This window comes from Phodopus roborovskii, unplaced genomic scaffold (genome assembly GCF_943737965.1).
Source record: "Phodopus roborovskii unplaced genomic scaffold, PHOROB, whole genome shotgun sequence".
Classification (NCBI taxonomy): Eukaryota; Metazoa; Chordata; class Mammalia; order Rodentia; family Cricetidae; genus Phodopus; species Phodopus roborovskii.
Window position 1 is genome coordinate 1,013,330 of NW_026126665.1, and position 22,306 is coordinate 1,035,635.

Below are 22,306 nucleotides of genomic sequence, written 5' to 3' on the forward strand. Positions count from 1 at the left end.
GGAAAGTTACACAACTTTGTCTAAGACAACTGCTTACCTACCAGGGGTGGGGAAGAGCAATGAAGAGCAATTAGAAGCTGGGGGGCAGACAATTAGGGAAAGGCTTCTTGGGAACAGTGGCCTCAGAGGGCAGGTCAGGCAGTCAAAGGTGATTACCACACCTGCCAATGGCTCTCCTGATCACTACCCCAGCAGCCTGGGATTTTGGCCCTCAATCTGGAAAGGCCTTGAAGGGCCACTCCTCCCTCACAATGGTCTGGGGCGGGGGTGGGGTAGGGAGGTGGACTGTTGATTTTAAGATTTCAGGATGCTTTCTGCTGATTCTGGTGAACCTCAGTGCAGATAGGGGACTGGGAGTCAACCTTCTGTAGCCCTGCATGCCTGTGGCAGGTGTCTCCCAATTTGACCAAGACCTTTGAGGTTTATCTTGTTGTTATTCCTTTTTAAGACAGGGCTCACTATGTACTCCTGGCTGGCTGGAAACTCACTATGAAGGCCTGAAACTCACTGAGATCCTTCTGCTTCTGCCTTGGGAGTGCTGGAATTAAAGGCATGTGCCACCCTGTTTGGTGACCTTGAGATCCACTGTTAACAGATGATTTGGGGGAGGGATGGCAAATAGGCACACAGCTACAGCAATGAATGGTATGAGATAAGGATTCTTGCACACAAGTTGAATAATTGATCCAGGATCACCCAGCTAATTATCTGCTTGCACACAGGCATGAATCTGGAGCCTGAGCGCTGCAAAGTAAGTCTTTATTTTAGAGACTTGCTAGGCCACAAATCACGCAGTCCTTCCCTCTCAGGTAGCCCAGGCTGGCTTTAACTAAGGATGACCTTGAACCTCTAGCTCCAAAGTGCAGGAACTGCAGGCACATGCACCATCCATTTTTATTTGGTGCTGGTCATGGAACTCAAGGCTTCATACATGCTACTGAACTACATCCCCAGCCCTCTTCAGACCTTGTCTTCTCCACACCACCTGGTTGTTCCTGAACATTGCTCTTTGTATCCTCTGGGGTTCTGATATCCCAGGTACCATCTTGTCATGCTCAAATAGACCATGTATGTAGATCTGTTTACCATTTTAGGCATAAAAACTTGCAAATCAAGAAAACCTAGTTTATGGCAGAGCTGTCAACAGTGCCTCCAGCCTTTTCCCCATCCCTATTTTCAACACCCCTAAGGGGACCTCCATTCATCCCTCAGCCTCCTATCCTATCCAGGGGGCCCTCAAAAGACCCTACAAGAAAGAATTAAGGAGCTGGAGGGGAGATGTAATCCCCTCTTAGTTGTGAGGTGTCACCTGTTACCTCTCTGTCAGCTAGAGCCACACTTGGCTTCTCTAATTGGCTTCCCCAGGGTTAGTGATCCCTGCACCCTCATAGGACACTGCTTAGCACTTGGGAGAGAATCTTTAGTCTTTACTCTGGTGGTTCACATGCCACCCAGACACATCTCTGCCAGGGACAGCTAGGTTGCTTGTAGTATGCTGAGGGCTAAGTGGGTGAAGAGAGCTTTGTGGATGTTTATTTTAGTCAGGGTGGCCTTTGTCTACAGTAACATTCTTGCTGCTCTTGTGTCCCATCCCCCATGCAGGATGGAGGTAGGTATCTGTCATGGATGACCCTGGAGTAGAGGGAAGGTCAAGCCCATTCCTCCCCATCATTGCTGTTCAAATAAAACTCATGTCCCCTGGGATGTGGAATGCATCCTGCCAATGTTGGCTTTGGAAGGATGCCCTTCCCCTCCCAGCATCCCTGCCCCCTCCTGAGCTGCCAAGGGCATAAGTGCTGATCAAGCTAAGTGGGGAGGCTTTTATGGGAGTGTCTTGTCAGCACCCCCAAGGTAGGTAGCAGGAAGAGGGAGGTTGTTCTGATTAACAGCTTTTCCACCTCTCCTCCCCCTCCTAGACTTTGGTCCCTATCATATATTCATTGGAATGACTGGCCCAATGATTGGGACCCCCTAACCTGTGTTTGGGGACCCTCAGAGGATTTAGTGTGTGACTGGGCCATCACACCTCTCTGAGCCAAAGGTTTGTTCACTAAGGCCAATTAAACAGGGAATTCCAGTCATAGGCTTAGTACTGGTTTAAAGGGCTGTGGGAATGAAGAGAAATACTGGATGCCATGTACCTTCCTTTGAAGTAGGTAGGGCATGGTGTGTGTTCTCAGAAGTAGGAACAAGCATAACACATCTGTAGCTACCATTCTCTCGCTAAGAAAATGAATGTAGGCTGGGATGTTATGGTGGTATGCCCTGATGCTGGAGTTGGCTTCCTTTGAGCCCATTTCTCAGTACACTATTCTAGGGTTTGCCATGTCCACTTTCTTTCCCACTGCTCTCCACAGGACTCTTGACTTGTGCCCTGTTGCATCCAAAGCTGGGGACCCTGTAAGGAGAGTATCATTCATGAACAACTAGTCATTAATGGACAGCTAGAGCCAAGCTAATTGGGTCTCCTCTGCCTCTACCTGCCAGAAGCCTCCAGACCTCTCTTGGCAAATTTCATTGTGTCCACCTCCACTCCAGAAGATGGTCTAAGCAGGCTGTCCCCATCCAGCAAGCACCTTGGAGGCTGACAGACAGCCCCTATTTGTGCAGGACTCTTGGCCAGGATACTTAGTTCCAGAGGCAGGTCCATAGGTTGCTAGGAGTTTGCCTGGCAGTGTCCTCCCACCCCCACCAGACATGGAGGGCACTTTTGGGTACTATTCTAGAAGGTTCTTTTTGCTACTCAGTATCCTGAAGATTAACAGAGAGATGTGCTTTGACAGTCTTGTCTTTAGAATGCCTGGGACCAAAACGTCATGTCATCAGTCCCCTACTTTTTCTTCTGGGGCTTATGTATCTCTGGGTTTGCTTGTTTTGCATATGGTCCTTGTGCCTATACCTTAAAGTTTTCCCAGACAATAAGCTCCTGAAGCCAGTTCCTTATCTGTCCTCATAACTGTTTCACATTCAGCCCCATGGCTCTGCTCCCACAGTTTTAACCTGTGTTTATTGACCAGATTGTCATGCTTAGCCTATGGCATGGGTGGCCCTTACCCAGATGTTATGGAAACCCTGATGTCTGAGTGGCTTGGGGCACAGTGGTTTCCACTAAGGGATTTTTTAAAAAGCAGGTTTGAGGTTCAAGCCACACTTCAGATATACAGACACAAGCCAGGGGGTGTAAGTTTAGCACTGAGTCATAGAAACTCAATTTAAAAACAGAAGCCAGGCAGGGCCAAGCTTTGGAGACTGGATTATTGTTGGCTTTTTCTTTCTGCCTTGCACATTTTCTGTAATGCAATCATATTGTGTTTGTAACAAAGAACTTGCTTTTTTTATGACATGAAATGCATTCATGTACTGTTCACTCATTGCACACCGGTTGTTCTTAATGTGTGGGGAACACAAAGCCTGTTTTAACAGAATGCCCTCTGAAAGCCAGTACCCCTCAGTAGTCAGTGGACAATGTAAGGGTACTTTTCAGGTTAGTTACTAGAGTGTAACCTGCTGGGAAGTCAGTGCTTAGGGTGACAAGAACTTTGTAGAACTGTATAGCCCGATGAATAATAGGGCCAGGGGCTGGAGGAAATGGGTGGGGGTTTGAGATCAGGCTGCAGAGTTGGCACCATTGTCTTACCTGAGTTCGGATTTCCATATCCATATAAAAAGCCAGCCATAGCTGTGTGTGCCTCTAATTCCAAGGCTGAAGAAATGGACAAGAGAATTTGTGGGGCTTGTTGGCCATTCCTGCTGGCCAATCAGTGAACTCTAGGTTTATTGAGAAACCCTGAAAAATAAAGAGAAAGGGATTAAGGGATTGAGGGATTGAGGAAAACACCCAAAATCAACTTTGGTTGCATGCCCCATGCGCAAAGACTGGTCACCTAGCCTGGACATGGGTCAAGAGAGACACATGGTTCCTTTGTACTGTCAGCAGGCTGCTGTGTCTTGCATAGGTGGGGATGGGGGTGGGGCACTCTTTGGAAGGTTTATGAACAAGTGAGGTCATGACCCCTATATGCCTCCAGCCCTGTCACCTTCCTTGGGGCCCAAGAAATCTCACCCTGTGTTTGAGATGAACAGGAGCTCAGGCAAGAAATGAAGTAGGTTATTGTGGGCAGTCCAGGGAAGGTACACATTGGGGAAGATGCAGGTCCAGTACTCTTGATGTAGATTCTACAAGTGGGACATGCCAAGATGTACTTTTATTTCTTAATAAAACTCATTGAAGCTGTTTAAATGAAGAAAGTTCAGATCACATTGCTTAGTCATTGGCCAAGTTTCAAGTGCTCAATAGCCACATAAGATTGTACAATTGAGTATATCTCATAGTGCAGAGTTCTGCTGGGCTGCAGGCTTTGTGCTGCTTTGTTTTCTGTTGCTAATAATGCAGTACCACAGATGACTTCATAAGTTGCAAAGAAAAGAGATTTATTTTGACCACCACCAAGGTCCTGTGTCTGACGATGGGCTTCTTGATCCATCAAGATGCATACAGCGTATGTTGAAAAACCAGTATTAGAGTAGGAGACTGTGATGTGTGTTTGTGTGTGTGTGTGTGTGTATCTGCCCTCTTATAAAGCTACTAAGACTCAGTCATAGAGGTCCCCCCCCCACCCGACAACTTTATCCAATCCTGATCCCCTCCCTAAGGTAGCTCAGAACACCAAATTGGATTAAATTTCCACCCTCTTAATGTCTCACCACAGGGATTAAATTTCATCTCATGAACCCTTGGTGGGCACTCACATCATATCTAAGTCACAGGAGTACAACATGAAGGTGCTGGCAATATCACATACCTGTCTGTCTAGTCATCTTGCCTTCCTGCTCCTAGGAGGGCTGACAGCATATCCAAGATTAGAAGACCCTAAAGTGGGGAGAAAGGGAGGCGAGATGGGCATTTTTTTTTTTTTTTGTTAAAAGAAGATGAAATATATGCTTTAAGTGATTGCTTTAGTCCTAGCTTATTCCTGTCTGGTTTGCTTTATTTTTGAGACAAATTTTTGCCATATAGCTCAGGCTAACTTTGTACTTGTGAACCTCCTGCTTTGGCCTCTGAGTGTTAAGATAACAGGAATGTATCACTATGTCTAGTTGCCTTTGCTGTCTTTGTGTCTTTTGCTTATTCTTGAAGGGGCCACTGTGGGGCCCCAGGGATTATCCTAGACTCATGTTCACTTGTTCTCTGTCCTCTCATGGTATCCCTTTGCACAGCTCTTCCATCTACCAGCTTGGCCTCTGCTTAGGCTACAGATCCTTCTAGGCAGGCAGTGGCTTGCCCTGCCTTTGTTTTGCCCCTTTCTGGGCACATGGCGTGGCTTAGCAAAGACTTAAATGAGTCAGTTGGTTCTGTTCCAAGTTGCATGGAGCAGTGAATGTCCTGCCATGGCTCTGGTCCCACCTTCTTTGGGTTAAATGGGTTGAGTGACTGCCCTGCACATGGGTGGGGTGCTGGTCCTTGGCTGTACATGGCATTTGCAGCAGCCAGAAACAGCTACCCCTTTGTTCCTCTGTAGAGGGGAATGGTTCGGAGGCCCCTAGGGAGATTGAAGGTGAAAAAAGAACCTCCTTATTCTCCCAATTTGACCTTTGGTCTCACCCTGTTCCTTGGGATTGACTAGAAGCTTCATGTAGAATGGGGTGGGCCAAGTGCCATGAAGAAGTCAGGATGTGTCCTGATGTCTGATGCTGGGCTAGTTTTTATTATTATTATTATTGTTATTGTTATTGTTATATGTGTATGGGCATTTTGCCTGCATGTGCATGACCTGTGTGCTTAGTCCCCCAGAAAACAAAAGAGGGGGTTGGGTCTCCTAACTGCCATCTCCCCAGCTTCTAGGTTAGTTTTTAAGTGACCACTGACTCAGCTCAAGGGCCTCTGCTTCAGCAGATGTGAGGATGGATAGACCCTCTGGCAATTCCAAGAGAGTCCTTCCTGCTGCTGTTGGGGAAATGCTTGAGCCTTGGTGACTTGAGAACACAGAGGTATTTGTTCATGCTTCTTTCAGTCAGTCTCCCATGGCCACATCCAGCCACAATCCCTAACATCTATATTTTGCAAACTTGGGGCTGAGGACCCTCTGCCTGGCTTCATGCTTGCTGTGGACCCTTTTGCTGTAATGCTAAGAACAATATCTGGTGAAATAGGGGGGAGGTGCTAGTATTTGTATTTTATAAGTGAAGAAACCGAGGCCATGCTTCAGGGGACTAGGCACTGAGCAGACTTGTCAGGTGAGTGTTCACCACCCAATAGCAAAACTGAATGAGGGAGTTAAGGATTTAAACAATATAAAGGGTGTTTTTGCTTGTGGTAATTGTTTGGAGAAAAAGGCCTTATTATGTAACCTGGTCTGGCCTTGAACTTGGGGTCCTCTTGCCTCAGTCTCTGAGTGCTGAGATGTGATACATGCCTGGTATGGAAGAATGTTCTTGCATAAGGACACAGCATGCACTCAGTAGATCACAGAATTTGAGGCCAGCAAATTGCAGGCCAGTCTGAGCTATCTTATCTAGTGAGACCCTGTTTAAAACAAAATAAAACCACCCACAACCTTGGGGGCGGGGCAGGTGTGTGAGCAGGGCAGGGTCCTGCTTGCTTTTGTCCCTTAGTTTTGGCAGTGGGCCATTGTCTCTGGGAAGATTCTTGTGCTGTGCCAGCAGCAGAGTTTCCATTTCCTGTTGCCTAGCTTGTCCCTGGTCCTGGGCCCCAGGTTAGTGAGAGTAGGAGGTTTCTTCAGCTCCCACCACAACCCTCACTTCAGCCTAGCCCCTCTGACTTGGAAGAGCCCCAGCTATGTTTTTCCATCACCTCAGCGCACAATGGCCTATGCTTCTTAAGACCTGGTCACATCCCACACTGTATTTGGCCTATGATGATAGGAATTGGGTGTGTGTGTGTGTGACGACCATTCGTGAGGAGTAGAGAAGCAGGGCCAGCTATTCTGGGTGGCTCCTCTGTTTTCATACGTGCCTGAGTGGTGAGGGCCAGTTTCCCTTCACTGTTTGGTGTTCTTCTATGTGTCCTCATTGTTGTAACTAAATGGGGAGAGGGGCAGTCCATGGACAGTGTGAGGTTTGAGAGGGGGAGCCTATACTTCAGGGCCATAGTCTTCCTTGTATCTTGTCCAGTGACTGGGGTTTGGGAGTGTCATAGTCTCAATTGTTACCCAGTCTTTTTCTAGTAGGTCAAGTCTGGACCTCAGAAACTATTGAGGCAGAGAAAACATTCCTGCACTGCCCCTCCTTCCCCTGACCCACAGAGTACCATCTATGCCAAGATGCCTATGCCTGGTTCCTGGCAGTTTCTTGTACAATTTATTCCAGAGAGGATGGAGGCCAGCTGTTGTCTGTCTCCAGCCAGTGACTAAAGTAGAGGAAATGGGCTTGGACCACAGCCGGGGGTGGGGTGGGGGTGTTAGGTTAGAGTCAGGCAATAAGGAAAGGGTTTCGTGACAGGTGGTTGGCTTTCAGAACGAGCAGTCAGCTTTGTGGAGAATTTGGGGCAAGATCATGTTTAGAACATGGTTGAGTGACAGCCCCTCAGACAGGTTCTGGAGGCCAGATTTGGGTGATAGGGGGACAAGCCATCAGGTAGACTGTTTCCTGGAGTTAATACCACCACCTACCACCCCTGTAGGCTTTTATTTTTTTAATTAGTGAAGAGGTTTATGATCAGTGCTTCAGAACCCTTATCAGAACTCCAGCCTTTAAGGATGGATAATTAGTTACTTAATATCTAGGCTGCCAGCCACAGGTGGAAGAAAGGATGTGCAGGTGAGGTGGGGAAGCTTGATACATTGTCTGTGACATCAGGAAGGATACAATGGGACAAAACCAACCACACTCCTAAGGATGCAGGTATAACCTGGAAGTAACATGACAGAGGGTAGGAACAGGCATCCTACTAGGGAGGCAGGAGTTGGGGAACCCAACATAGGCAGTGGTGTGCAGTGGAGCAGAACAGATCTGAAAGTGCTTCCTTCTTTCCTTCCAGGTGAGCCTGAGGTAATGGTATGCTCCAAAAGACCTGTGGACCTTCAACCATTATGGACATCCCTCACTTAGCTCCACCTTCCCTTCCCCACCCAGTCTCTTTCCTCTGGAATTTGGTTCCAAAGTCCGTAAGAGTTGACTCAACAGGCCAGAACCTCTGGGGAAGGGGAAAGCCACACTGGGGCCTGGAAGCAGTTACCACCACAGCACTAGTAGTGCACCTCAGCCACCTCAGACATGGGACACTCACATGAAGCCCCAGCAGGCAGCTGTCCTAGAGACCCCATCATTTCATTGGTTAATATAGAGTGTTTTGGGTTTAATGGTGTGAGTGCAGTCTGCCTTCTGAGCTCTGACCCATTTAGGCAATATACGTAATGAGTCAGATAAACAGATGGCCTGATAGCCTGATGACTTGTGATGGAGCACTTGAAGAAGGCCCTCCTAGAGAAGGAGATGAAACCTGATTGAAGGAAGATCATGAACCTACAGGAATATGAGTGGAAATGCATCAAGCTTGAGCCATTGTCCCAATGTCTGATCTTAGGGGTGCTGATAGGTGTTCAAAGGTGGTGTCACACAAAGTAGTCACAGACCCTTGTTCTGTGTGTAAAGCAACCATGGCCACATCTACTTTTCTTCCAAGTATCCACTTGTAGAACATGCTGTGTGTCCAGAACCATGATTCTCACCCTAGCCTAAATGGTCCTCTTGTTTTACAAATATGGGTAATTAAGTCTGGGTGGTAGGTATCAGGGCAGGCCTCACCTGCTAGCATGCTTTACTTGCTTGTGGGGTTAGAGCCTGGGTGTGTCTGTTCCAAAGCCAAGATCTTTGCTCTAGAGTTGCTCCCAAAGGAGGGGATTCCAAACTGGACATTTGGGGCTTTGAAGTGAGCTTGGCTATCTGGACATGGGTGTGTGTTTAGTGCAGTCCTGGGCTACAGAGGCCAGGAAGCAAGCAGTCACGAGGCAGGGCAGCTTTGCCGCAGGAGAACCAGCTCTTTTCCAGGTTGTCTGCCATGGATGAAGAGATGTCCTGCCAGCGGTTTCCTTTGTAACCTACTCAAGGTGCTGTTTTTAGACTTCCTGTGGTTACTCCTTCCATCTCTCCTCAAATCAAGTGTTGAACTAAGTAAAGTAGGGAGCCCAAGTGTGCACACACCCTAAAGATGTGGTCAAGATTAGATCAGTGTGATCATAGCTCCTACCATGCTAAGTCACCCATGGCTACCCAAAGTCTTTTACACTTCCATACATGTATACAGTGTTCTTGATCATATCCACCGCAATTCTAACCACAATCTCCCCCAACATGTGCTCCTCTTGCCACCATGCCCCTCTAGTTAGTGCTATCTATGTGCTCATGGGTAATCTACCAGGAAACACAATCCCTAAGAAAATGAATCCCCCTTCCCTCAAAGGCATTAGGTGCTGGTAGCTCCTTAGCTAGGGGAAGATGGACTCTCACAAGCCCCTCCTTGATCCATGCTGGAATTATTGACTGACTTGATCTTGTACAAATAAACATAGCTAGCTGCTATAAGATCCTGAGTGCGACAGCCACACCACACCCAGAGGACTGTACTTCTTGGCATTCCACTGATAGGCCTTTGGCCCTCTTTTCAGTGTTTCCTGTATCTTCTGGCTCTGTCCTGGGTAGCATTCCCTAACACAGTCCCAGGGTTGACTGGATAGTCAGGTTTTTCTGTTGAAAGAGACCCTCAACCAGTAGCTGAGGCTCCTCGAGGTTCTGCCACCAGCTTGCTATGTGTTTTCAACCATGTCATTGAGCCCCTTGGCAGATTCCTCATCTACAAACAGTAAGAGGAGTATCCAGGGATATTTGGACTCTCCTGTAATAAATAGAGAGGGATTTAGGAGAGGTTTTAAGGCCATAGGTACTGGTGCCTGCTGTGTGGACTAGAAGGGCACCCACCTTTTGATCTGGAAGAGTAAGCACAGGGCCTTGAGATCTGCCTGTTTGACTGGAATGGATAAATTCAGTACAGGAGCCTCTTCTCAGAGCACTAAGCCACATCCTCAGCCTGGCAGGCCTGTGAAGCCATCCCCCAGACCTCTTCACACACTGAAGGTATCCTCTTGGCATTGGTCAGAGCAGAGAGATAGGGTCTAAATTCTGATGGTGGAAAGTGATGAAGTCACAAACTCGAGGCCCAGCATCTCAGACAGGATATATACTAGCACAGAGCAGGGACTTGGGCCACTTGGGAGGGCAGTGATGGTGATTTGAGAGCTCAGAGATGCTTCAGGAACATGAAAGGTGCCCCTCTTGTCGTGTAGGCCATAGGTAAATCCTAAGAGCTGGCTCCAAAGGGGCCCAGCTGGTGTGCATGTTTGGGAGGGAAGGGCCTTACCTGTTCCCCAAGGCCAGTTCTTGGGCAAGAAGCTGTGTTCTGTGACTGCATCCATGCACAGCGATTTCCAACCTCCAGGTGCCTTGGTGTCCTTGCTGACATTCCATCCTGAGCTCAGACCCCTCCAGCTTTTCCCTTTGCTCCTGGCTCAATCAGTCCCTGCCAGATTCTGTTGTCTGTACTCATGAGAGAAATGCTGGCTGCTGCCGGGAACAGGGCAGGTGATCATCCCAGGCTGAGAACAATGGGTACAGGGCCTTGTTTTCTTTGTCCCTTCCAAGTGAGGACAGGGTTCCCAGGCCTGTAAGTCTGAAACCCAGAAGTAACTGCTAAAGCCCTGCTGCTCTCTTTTGGCACATGTCTGTTCCCGGGAGTTCAGGGGTTCCAGAGAGCGTGAGACCTTGTGGGTGGTGCCCCTGAACTCCTACTATGGCTGCTGAGAAAGGGCTGTGAGGGCAGCAGGGGAATCCCAAAGTTGGATGGGAAGACAGCCACAAACAAAGTGCTGATTCTTGCAGACCTTAATCCCTTTGGGTTCAGGGCAGCTGTATTTGAAGATTGGTTGAGGGGATGTGGAGGATGATTTAGGCAGTAAAATGCTGAGAACCTGGGTTCACAGCCAATGCCCATGTGAAAATCCAGGTATAGAAACATGTCTATAATCCGAGTCTTGGAATCCAAGACAAGTGGGTTCTTGGAGCTTGTTAGCCAGGCAGCCTAACTGAATCTGAGTTCCAGGTTCAGTAAGAGACCTTGCCTAAAAAATAAAGGTGGACAGGAGCTGATACCAGAGGATGGCCTCCACGTGCACATACACCTGTACACAAACACAAGATACACATGCATCCTCTTCCCCCCAACACACACATGCACGTGAAACCTGGAACAGCTTTTAAGCATCAATTTTTTCAATTCAAGTCCTATTTCTCTGGGGGGGTAAGACCTAGCTAATGGCTTCCCCAGGTCAAGAAGCCATAATGAAGTAATCTTCCTTTGTAGTTTCACTTTCTATAATTTCTGATTACTTATGGTCATCTGTGGTCCAAAAGTATTCAACAGAAAATTCCAGAAGTAATTCATGAACTTTAACTCACTGTTCTGAGTCACATGGTAGAATTTCATGCCCTTTGCTACTTCGTACTTGGGATATAAATCACCCTTCTCTTCATCCAGTGTATCCACACTGTATCCGCTACCAACCCATTACTTTCCTCATCACTGTGCTGTGGTCCCATTGGTCCAGGTAATGCATAGTTCCCTGTTTTCTGGCATTTATTTTGCTGTCTTGGAAAACACTGCACATAAGTTGGACAATTCTATAGTGACTCCCTAAAGCATGTGGAGAATAAGTGCCATTTTCTATCCTGCTTAATGGACTGCCTGGGTTTCTGAGGCTCAGACTTTAAACCTGGTGTTGAGTTTCTCTGCAAGGCCACCATGGTGTGTGTGTGTGTGTGTGTGTGTGTGTGTGTGTGTAACCTCACCTGTACTCAGCGGGGTGTTCTCTAACTGGTTGCTCCTCCTGTCCAGCCTGAGTAGGGATGGGGAAGACAGACAAATGTGGGCCTGGTAGTGAGGCTCCTGACATGGCAGCAATATTTAATGCCAAAAGCAATGTGTATTTTGAACATTCCAAAGAAGAGGAGGGTGGAGTGAGGAAAGGTGCTGGTCTGGGCAGTAGAGAATTAGGATTTTAGGTTATGGTCAGGTCTTTTGTAGAGATGTTCCTGGAAAGCTCCAGTCTTGGTAAAAGGGATGCTGTGGCATGTAGCACACTGAAACTGAAACCACTGATAAAGGGGCAGCATGGTGCAGCTCCCCAGGCCACACCATCTACCCTGAAGGAGAGCACTGGGGGCTGGGTCTTCAGCTGGCATGAGGAGGGAGGTGGCACCATTGGACTCTTGCCTGTACCGTGCTTTGAACTACGGCTGCCCTCTGAGACAAACCCTGGTCACTCCGGGCTTGGGAGAAAGCAGTGAAAAAAAAAATACCAAGAATTCCTTCTCTCTGCCCTAGGTCTGCTCAGACAGAAAGATAGAACGGCTGGGTTCTAAGCTCCCACTCCCTGCAGCTACTAAGGTTTTTTGGTTTGAAAGAAATTGTTTCCTTGTTAGTTTGGTTTGGTGTGTTTTGATTTTGATAGTCCAGGCTTGCCTTGAACTTGTGATTCTCCTCTTCCTTCTCCTGGAGTGCCAGAGTTGATACCCCCAAGACAAGCTTGCTGTGTAGCCCAGGCTGTCCTGGAACTCACTCTGTAGACCAGGCTGGCCTTGAACTCACAGAGATCCACCTGTCTCTACCTCCTCCAAATGCTGGGTTAAAGGCATGTACCACCACCACCTGGCAACTTTGGGGGGAGGTTTTAAAGATCTGTAAACAAGTGGGGTGGTGGTGGTTCACGCCTTTAATCCCAGGAAAGGCAGTGGTATCTCTGGCCCTTCTAAGATAATTTTGATAATGTCCCCAAATCTCAGTGGGGATTATCAGATGTAGTGGGGAGCCAACTGGTTAGCTGGGCATACTAGCACTCCCCCCCCCCCATTGGCTCTTACATTGATTCCTAAACTGCTTTAGGGGGTGAGGGATGGTTTGGGGTCTCCTGCCTTTGACCTATACGTGTCTATAGCTTAAAAAACAAAATTGACAATTGCTGTACTCAGTAGGCCCAAACTATAAATATTTACCTGACAAGTCTAAGTGTTGACTTGTACAGAGAACCCCTCCTTTTTCCCTTGGCTTCCCACCTTCAGGGGGTCATATTAGAGACCAGTGGACAGGGATCGGGAGTGACTGTGAGGCCAGTGGCAGGCAGACTTTTGTTGACTGTGAACCTGGGGACAGTTAGGAGCAGAGTTATGAATTAAGTTCACAGAAGTTGCCATCTATCCCTACTGGCCTCCTAGAGCCATGCTGGAACCCTGCTGTTTGCTTAGTTGAATGGCAAACTGATGACGATGGCTCAGAACTGGAGACAGACATAAGATCCCATTTGAAGGATTGGTTTTGTTTCTCCTTGTCCATCCTAACTATGGAGCCACAGTGATTTCTCCATGTGGCCTGAAGAAGCCAAGTGATGAGATTATATAGGAAGAAAGAGGAATAGACAGTTGTCATTTCTTTCTGGTTCTGCCTTCTAGGCATAGGCGGAAAACTAGGCCTGTCCAGCATTTGCCTGCTTCCTCCTGTCTCTCCTTGTGGGCAAGTGGCCTTTACTTGGATCTCACATGTCTATAGTGTCTGTGCCTCTAATTTAGACAGAGAAAGACAGATGTGCTATCATGCTGATGATAGGCACACTTGGCCAGCCCTCACTGGGTTCTGGATCCTCCTCATGTGTCCAGAAAACGCAGGCTAAGAGCAGCCAAGTACTTTACCCAAGGCCTGCTGCTAGCCTTTGGGAGACCCTGTCCTGCTAGCTCAATCCCAGGTAGGTCCAACTGGTTTTTTGAAGACAGCCTGTACCTGAGATGACTCAGTCTGCCGTCGCTACAGTGAACTATCTGTGACTAAGGGTGAGTGTGTTTGGAGAGAAGGTGTTGGCAAAGAGTCAGTGAAGTGCCAGGCAGGTAGTAAATACATCAGTGTGCGCTGACTTCTATATCCCTTTTCCTGTTCTTCCCATGTCCACTGCCTTTGTGAGGGTTTCCGGAGGTGACAGGTGTCCTTCCTACAGGAAGGACAATCTGGTCACCCCATGGGTATTCCCCTACCCCTGTTTTAGCCACCACTGCTGTCTTGTGGCCTTTCCTTGGCTCTTTCTCTCTCTAATTCATCCCCTTCTAGCCTGATTTCTTCCCTTCCCTTACTTAGGCTGGATGCACTGTCCCTTGCTTGGAGGATTCTAGTCTTCCCCACCCCATCCAGTATTCAGCCTTTTCCTGGATACCCTACCATTTCTGGGGTCTGATCCCCCCCCCCTTTCTGCTGGACAAAAGCGTCTAACTTTGTTGCAGATAAAATTGTTTAAAACAATACCCAGGCATTGTGGTGCAAACTTTTAATCCCAGCACTGAGATGCAGGGGCAGGTGGGATCTCTGTTTAAGTTTAGAGTCAGCCTGGTCTGTATAGCAAGTTCCAAGCCAGCCAGGGTCACACAATGAGTTCCTATCTTAAAAACATCAACTTTGAACAATGCTCAAAGATGTTGGGTTGGGTAGGCATCAGGAGACAAATGAGTAGAAGCCAGAGTACCCCATTCTTCATTCAAATTCCTTTAACAGGTGTTAAATGTGCAGCTATGCCATGTTAGGCAGAGGCCTAAGCTCCAGGAATACAAATTTACTCCCTTCTTGAAGCTTATACTGCAGGGGACCCACCTTTTCTGGCCACATTTAACATTTCTTCTGTGATTCCTGGGGCAGTGAGTTAGAAGCCTGGCTTCATTGTACTGAACAGCCTAACACATGCTCTACCTTCTCCCTCTGTGCTCTCATGGTACTGCCCTGGTTCACATCCCATCTATCGTTGGACTATAGCCTGCTTTCTCATCTTTATAAATAGACTAATAGTGGTACCTGCTTTACAGGACCTAGTCATTCACTGAGGGAAGTGTTTTAAGTACTTTGATCAGTACCTGTCCCCATATGTGCCCAAATAGCATAACAGCTGCACAGTTAGGAGGTGGTGTTTTGAAGAGCCACTGAGAGAGACTGAACAGTTTCAATATCTGCAATCTTAAGCACTGTGGGCAGTCAGCAGGGCTGTGTGAACACAGAGTATTGAAGAAGAGATCCAGAAGCAGCCAGTGAGAGTACAAAGATTCTGACTCTTGGAGCACTGTAGGTCTGCAGTTCTCCAGGGGTAGCAATAGTGGCCATAGGAGTTGCAGGCAAGGCCAAATAGCTGCTGGTTAGCTGGAATCCCTGGATAAGCTCATGCCTTGGCTACAGCTTCCCTTGCCCCATGCAAAGAAAAGTTCTACCTGACTGTGTGATGATGTGGATGGCTGGTGTCTATAGTTCAGAGTGGGGGCATGGATGTTGGCTTACTGGAAGGCTGTATAGGAGTGGTTAGACTGGTTTTAGGGCACTGTTTTTTCAGCTGGTGGGAAGGAATGGAAGTATGCATAGGCCTCCTTCCTGTGGCCTCTGTTGTGGAAGGGGACAGGATCACCTTGATTAGGACCCAGATGATCTGGCCCTGGGTTCTAGTCCCAACCTTTTAGCTTTTAGTATTGTGACCTCAGATTCTCATTTGCAATGTGGAAAAAATGATAGTGTCTTTCCCAGCAGAATTCTGTTCTCATTAAATGGGCTAAAAGGCACATAAAATGCTGAGCACAACGCTTGGCACTTAGTAAGACCTCAATAAATCACACTGGCTTTATGATGAAGGTGACAAGTGGGGAACTCAATTCCGTCCCCAAATAGGAGCCTGGCCTGGATTGTGCAGGCTCTGCTCCCACTCTCCATTGCCCTCCAGGCTTAGAAGGAAAATGAAAATATTGTCTCTTGTGAATTTAGGAGCCAAGTTAAAGAATACTGCACAAGAACAGGGGCCACCCCCTCCCGCGAAAGTTGTTTCCCTAACCCTGAGAACAGGACACCTTGTCTAACAGGGTTTGCCTGACTCCCCAACAGCCCTCCTCTGACCCAGGGATGACCTCCATCTTGGGTCAGCCCTTTTGTTCTGGGAGACTGGTTCAGGCCTCCTCCTCACCCTGTGGGATCCCAACCATGGCCAGCCATGAATCTCCACCAGAACCCTGACTCTACACAGTGGGAAAATGGGTAGGTGGCCCTCCCCAAGTTCACATCTAGACACAGCTCTGTGTTAAGTGATGTCTGGCAGAATCGGAAAAAGCCAGACAGGTGCTGGATGTGTTAGAGTCCAAGCAAGGAGGTGTCTGACCACATCAACACTCTGTCTCATCCTGTGGCCATCCCCTCCACAACCCCATTCTTGTTCAGCTTTGACTTGGAGCCGTGCAGATTCCAAAGCCAGCCACATTTGGGAATGGTGGAAGCAATAGTGAGGGGCACTGGGGAGCCTCAGGGCTGTTAAAGCAGTGGAGCAAGGGAAGCTTAGAGTTGCTACAGACTTCAAGCACAAATGTGCCAAGGCTTTACCCCATGTACCCATTTACTACCTCTGTGCCTTCCCACCATTGCCGAGCTTCATGGTGTTTAATGGGGTCAGGGACTCTTTGAATCAGAAAAGGCCTATCTTCTATATCTGTCCTTGGTGGATGACTCAGGAGAACTCACACAAATCACAGGGAAAGCAGGTGAGCCATGGCTCCTGTTAACCCAGGGAGAGGCTGAGGCTGTGAGCTGTTACTCAGAGGACACATCACCAGCGGGGAGAGGGCAGCAAGGCCAGTCAGCATTTCTTTCTCCATGCCATCCTGTATTCTTCAGCTCTTGTGGTACATGGCTGTTTAGTCCTTTCTCAGTGATTCTCAAATCACAGATGGCCTTTAGTAAGCAGTGAGGCATGTCCTGTGAATTATATAGCATATAGCACCTTTGGCCCACTATCCAGTTCATGCCAGTATCATCTACTGTGGGAAGACAAATTCTGTCTGTTGACAACTGTATTCCCTGCTTGACATACAGTGCTCCCTGTGAACACCATCTCCCAACCTTCCAGCAACTAGAACTGACTCCATATGGCACATACATACTTGTACCATACAGCCTCCTGATGGATGATGCTTAGCCCTGACCTAACCACTTCTCAGTACCAGGAGCTGATGACTGTAGAGGCAGGTTATTATTCCAAAAGCTTCCCTGGTGGCTTCTCAGCTCATTGGTTAACATGTCGTGTATAGTCTGACATAGAGTGAAACTGTGTGTGACCTGACCCTGAAGCACAATGGACTTGGTATCTCAAACCCAGGGTTTGCTTTTCATCCTTGTGTTTGTTATCTATGGTCAGCTGAGACCAAGGACTCTCCCCTTTGTCCTAAACTAGCTTTTTCATTTTCTCCTTTTTGAAGTGTGTGTGTGTGTGTTTAGTGGTATAGTAATGTACATGTAGAGGCCAGAGGCCTGAATTGAGTGTCTTCATGGAGTGTACTATTTCAGCTAGATTGGAACAAGCCCCCATCTACCCACCCACCATGGATATAACTGACTCCTTGTCCTGCTTCCAGCACTGTGTTTTTTATGTGGGTGCTGGAAATCTGAACTCAGATCTTGGCAAACACTGTGCTCACTGAGCCATCTCTCCTGTCCCCTCCACTGGCCTTTTCTGATTCAAAGTGAAAAGACTTAAAAATACTCATTTCTCACCATGTTTCCTTGTTGCGTTTATTGTGGTCATCTTCTCTTTCTGCACCAGTTATTATTTTTGCATCTTCTGCCCAAGGGAGTGGTAAGCTATTGATGACCTGACTGTGCCATTGAGTAAATGAAAGAAGCCATTGTAGAGGCCAGGCCTTAGGCATGACCACGGAGACCTCTGTCTGATTGGCAATGAGAGCACTGTTTAGGGATGTTAGCTGCCTTTGAATGGACCCGGATACTGTGCCAATCTCCAGTTTGCATTATTGAAGGTGGCTGCAGGCCCCCTTTGCTGACTCTGGGGTTCAGTGTTTTCCACATGACATTGAGGCTCTGCAGCCCTTCAGTGAAGGACATGTACTCATTCCAAATGTTTGGGTCTCCTGGAAGGTTTCAGGAGTCAAGAGCTGGGAGTGCACACCTGTAAGCCCAACACTCAGGAGACTGAAGCAGGGCTTCATAGAGAGACATATTTCCAAACAGAATATCTAGAGTTTATTCTTTTACTTTTTGTAAGCACACAGGCAGCTTGGCTCTGACATCTTTCCTGTTCCCCAGGATTTCAGTGGGAATGATCAGAGGTGGTAACTCATTGTCATTCTAGTTATTCATTTGTTTGTTTTGGTTTTCTGTTTGTTTGAGACAAGGTCTCATTGTATAACTCTAACTGGCCTGGAACTTGCTATATAGACCAGGCTTGTCTCAAACTCGGAGATCCATCTCCCTCTATCTCTGTCTCCTGAGTGCTGGGATTAAAACCATAGTGATCACCACACCCTGCTTAGTATTTATTTATTTAAATTTATTTTTTATGAGTTTTAATTACATATATGTGTGTGCATTTGGGTATGTGCAAATGCATAAAGGTACCTCTGGAAGCCAAAAACACTGGATCTCCCTGAATCTGATATGATAGGCAATTATGAGCAGCCCAGTGTGGGGGCTGGGAGTCAAACCTCTGAGCCATCCCTCCAGCTCCTTGCTTATTTATTTTTGAGATAGAGCCTTGACTAGCTTTAAACTCCTAACCCTGCTTCCAAGTGCTGGGGTTACAAGCCACCTGGGGTCTCACACTTGCTAGGGGAGCACTCTGTAATCAAGCCACATCCTCATTGCTTCATTTCAAGCTGTCTGGTTTAAGATTTCTATCTAAGATAAAAGGTGGGGGCTGAAATGGTTCTGCCTTTTCTCCCATCTGTTTAATGTCAACATGGGGCTCTAGAATTTCCTCATTCATTCTCTTGCTCCAGACAGATTTTTTTTTAAAGGCTAAATTGGGTGGGTGCTGAAGTGTGTTTTGGTACCAGAGCTATCCTAGCAAGTGTGAGACCTGGGTTCAGTTCCCCAGAATTGAAGAACAAACATGTTGGATGGTCCTACAGGTCTTTTAGCATCTAAGATGCTCTTCTGCATAGATTGCATAGACCTCTGAATGCTCTGGAGAATGTCAGTGTGAGATTCCCCTGTTTTCCATGTCTCCTGGGCTTGGGAATGACAGTGGGAGGCAGAGCAGCAAGCGGCCTGTGGTCTGATGGGGTGTCGGGCAGGCATGTCATCATGGAAAATTCTTCCCCAAGTACGCAGATCCATTTACACAGTCTCTGCTGCTTCTGCAAACTGTGCATTCCTTCAGAACCATCCATGCGTTCCCTCATTCCCTCCAAACCTCAGTCATGCTTTGGGTGGCTTAGAAATGATGGCTTCTCCACCTCTGCTTTGTTTCCATCCCTCACTCTGTTTTCTGCTGCCCTTGGCTTGGATTTTATAGGAAATTTGGCTGAGCTTCTGGTCTCTAGTCTGAGGCTGACTTTGAATGACAGAACTTGAACACCTCCCCCCCCCCAGACTTAGAGTCCCTTATGGGCTCTTTGGCACGGTATGTGGGAGCTGATACAGCTCTATTGATAGCTGAGTTGAGTGGTAGAAGTATGTGGAACCAGGTTTGTCACTCCTCGGGAATTCCTGGAGTAGATGATACCTGCCCTGGAGCCTCCTACCTGTTGGAAAGTGTGGATAATGGTAATACAATTTTGATCACCTTGAAGTGTACTCACCACCTGTTTATCTGTCCCTGCCCCAACAGCTGCTTAGCCCAGGACAGGAAAAAGAAAGGGTTCAGAGAGGGGGTCTTGTCAGGAGGAGGGCACCTGAGCATCCTCAAGGTGGGGAAATTATGCTTAGCTGGTTTGCCTACCCTCAAGGACAAGGAGACTTATCTTGGTGGCCATCCCACAGGGAAAATGGTTGGAGGTTCCTTCCCAGGCCATAGAGGACTGAGGGGACTTCTGAGGTAATTGCATTGAGTCTATGTCTTAGAGAGGTGGAGCCATCACATAGCTCTTGGAGTTCAGTCCCTGGACCAGAACCACCTGGGACCCCTTTAGAAAAGCCCTCTTCCCATCAGACTTTGGTACAAGCTTTCTCAGTTCTGTGGGTGATTTGGGAACATGTTTCTGTTAAAATTTGGAACCAGGTGCCTGGTTCCTATCCATCCCTAGCTATGTGGACCTCAACTTTCCTGGCTCTCGCTTTAAAATGTTTCAGCTATATAATAAAGACACTGCTAGTCACCTTGATATTGTAACGGTTAAATGAAGATACTCTGAGATATGTTGTTGGTGTTGGTTGGGTGTAGGGTCTCAGGTAGCCCAGGCTGGCTTCAAAGGATGATCTTTACCCTGATACTCCTTTTTGGTTTTTTCAAGATAGGGTCTCTGTGTAGCCCTGGTTGTTCTAGAACTCACTCTGTAGACCAGGCTGACCTCAAAGTCAGAGATCTGCCTGCCTCTGCCTCCTGAGTGCAGGGATTAAAGGCATGTACCACCAATGCCAGGTGTGTGCCTTGCTGGGAACAGAGCTCAGGCTATATATACATGCTAGGCAAGGGGGACATTACCACTGAGCTACATCTCTGTCATCCAGAAATTGTCTCAGCCATGACCTTCCCTCTGGTTCTTTTTTTTAGGTGGTGTCTGTTGCTGCAGATCAGGGTGTGGCCATTACAGGGAACCAGACTTTCAACAATTGGAACTGGCCTAATGCCATGATTTTTGCAGCCACGGTCATTACTACCATTGGTGAGTCTCCTCTAGTACACCCACATCCACATTCTCATGTCTCAAAACTTTGTAGGAATCGAGCTTTGGTGATTGAAGCCATGTTGGCCACCAAGTCACACACACAGTTTGGTCCTGATTTGGACTCTGTATTTTTATTATTTCTCCATATGTATGTATGTGTGGTATATGCATGCATGTTTTTGTTATCTGTGTGGGCACACATATGAGTGGATGCATGGAGGGGGGTGTCCAAAGTTGAATCAGTGTCTTCCTTTATTGCTCTCTACTTTATATATTGAGGCCTGGTCTCTACCAAACCAGAAGTTCATTGTTTTTGGCTAGTCCAGCTAGGAAATTTGCTCCAGGGATCCCATGTCTTTGCCACCTGTGTGCTGGGATGCTAGAAGCAGGCACCATACTCACCCAGCCTTTACATGGATTCCAAAATTCTGAATTCCAACTGGACTCAGAAATATTGACATGGCCTGATGGCTAGTGCCACACAGGTTAGATAGATAGCTCATTGCCCAAAATTCCAATATTCTGTGGCTACGTGTCTGACCACTTAAGAAGTCAGTGCCTTAAAGCAGTTACTATCTTCTACCTTTTGGGGCTTGGCTAGGTTCAACTGACAGTTCTTGTGTGGGCTCTCCAACACATGGTAACCAAGTCGTGGCTGCCCCACCGGCCTTGAGTCCAGGCTGGCTTTTCCTACTTACTGCTTGACCATTAATGCTTACAGTTGGCTGAAGCTGAATGCACAGGGCCTCTGCATGGATGAGCTCTGTAGCTGTGGACTTTTCCAACTCACCTGCCTGTATCACTTCTGCACCTCTGGCCAACCAGGTCACTGATACTCAAAATTCAGAGACTCTGCCCTGACATGAGCATTTGCATAAGGGCAGAGGAATTAGCTCCATACTACTTCTGGTGTCTATTCAGTGGGGACAGGGCATCTGTGTCTCATTTGCATAACAGTACCTAATGAACCAGTGGAGCACCTAATGATGGCAGACCTAGTGCCTGCCCACAGGGACCTTCTGATATTATGGAGAGGTCAGTCCTTATTGTAGAAATAGTTGTTGTAGAAATAGAATAGGATCAGAGCATGATCAAGGGAATTATTGCATATACATACATACATACATACATACATGCATTTACTAGAATAGGATCAGTTTATTTGAAAGAACGTGTCCCTCTGAAGTGTGTGTGTGTGTGTGTGTGTGTGTGTGTACATACGTGTGTACACATGTGCACGTATATACCACTCAGGAGGCAAGAACCCAGTTGTGGTTCTATAATCTTGGCTGTAATGTGTCCTTTGCTTCACTCTTTATCTTCCCCCAGGTTATGGCAATGTGGCTCCCAAGACCCCAGCTGGGCGTCTCTTTTGTGTCTTCTATGGTCTGTTTGGGGTGCCACTGTGCTTGACATGGATCAGCGCCCTGGGCAAGTTCTTTGGGGGACGTGCCAAGAGGCTGGGCCAGTTTCTTACCAGGAGAGGAGTTAGTCTGGTATGTCCCAAATCCTACAGTTAAAGGGTGGGAGGGACCATGACAGGGGAGGAGAGATGATGCCTGTCCTGCTGGAGCAACTTGGGCTCTGTCCCAGCTGGGGTCTTGGAGTCCCTCCCACAGCTGAC

The 22,306-nt window shown here is 47.6% G+C and overlaps 1 protein-coding gene across 1 annotated transcript in view; it reads left to right on the forward strand.

Annotated features, from left to right (window-relative positions):
* The window catches only part of Kcnk5 (potassium two pore domain channel subfamily K member 5), a 39,627-nt gene that overhangs the window by 13,817 nt on the left and 3,504 nt on the right, over positions 1-22,306 (forward strand). Inside the window, exons 2-3 of the mRNA XM_051174459.1 lie at positions 20,568-20,679; positions 22,012-22,178. Of these exons, the coding sequence (XP_051030416.1) occupies positions 20,568-20,679; positions 22,012-22,178 (279 nt within the window). The remainder of the gene's footprint in view (positions 1-20,567; positions 20,680-22,011; positions 22,179-22,306) is intronic.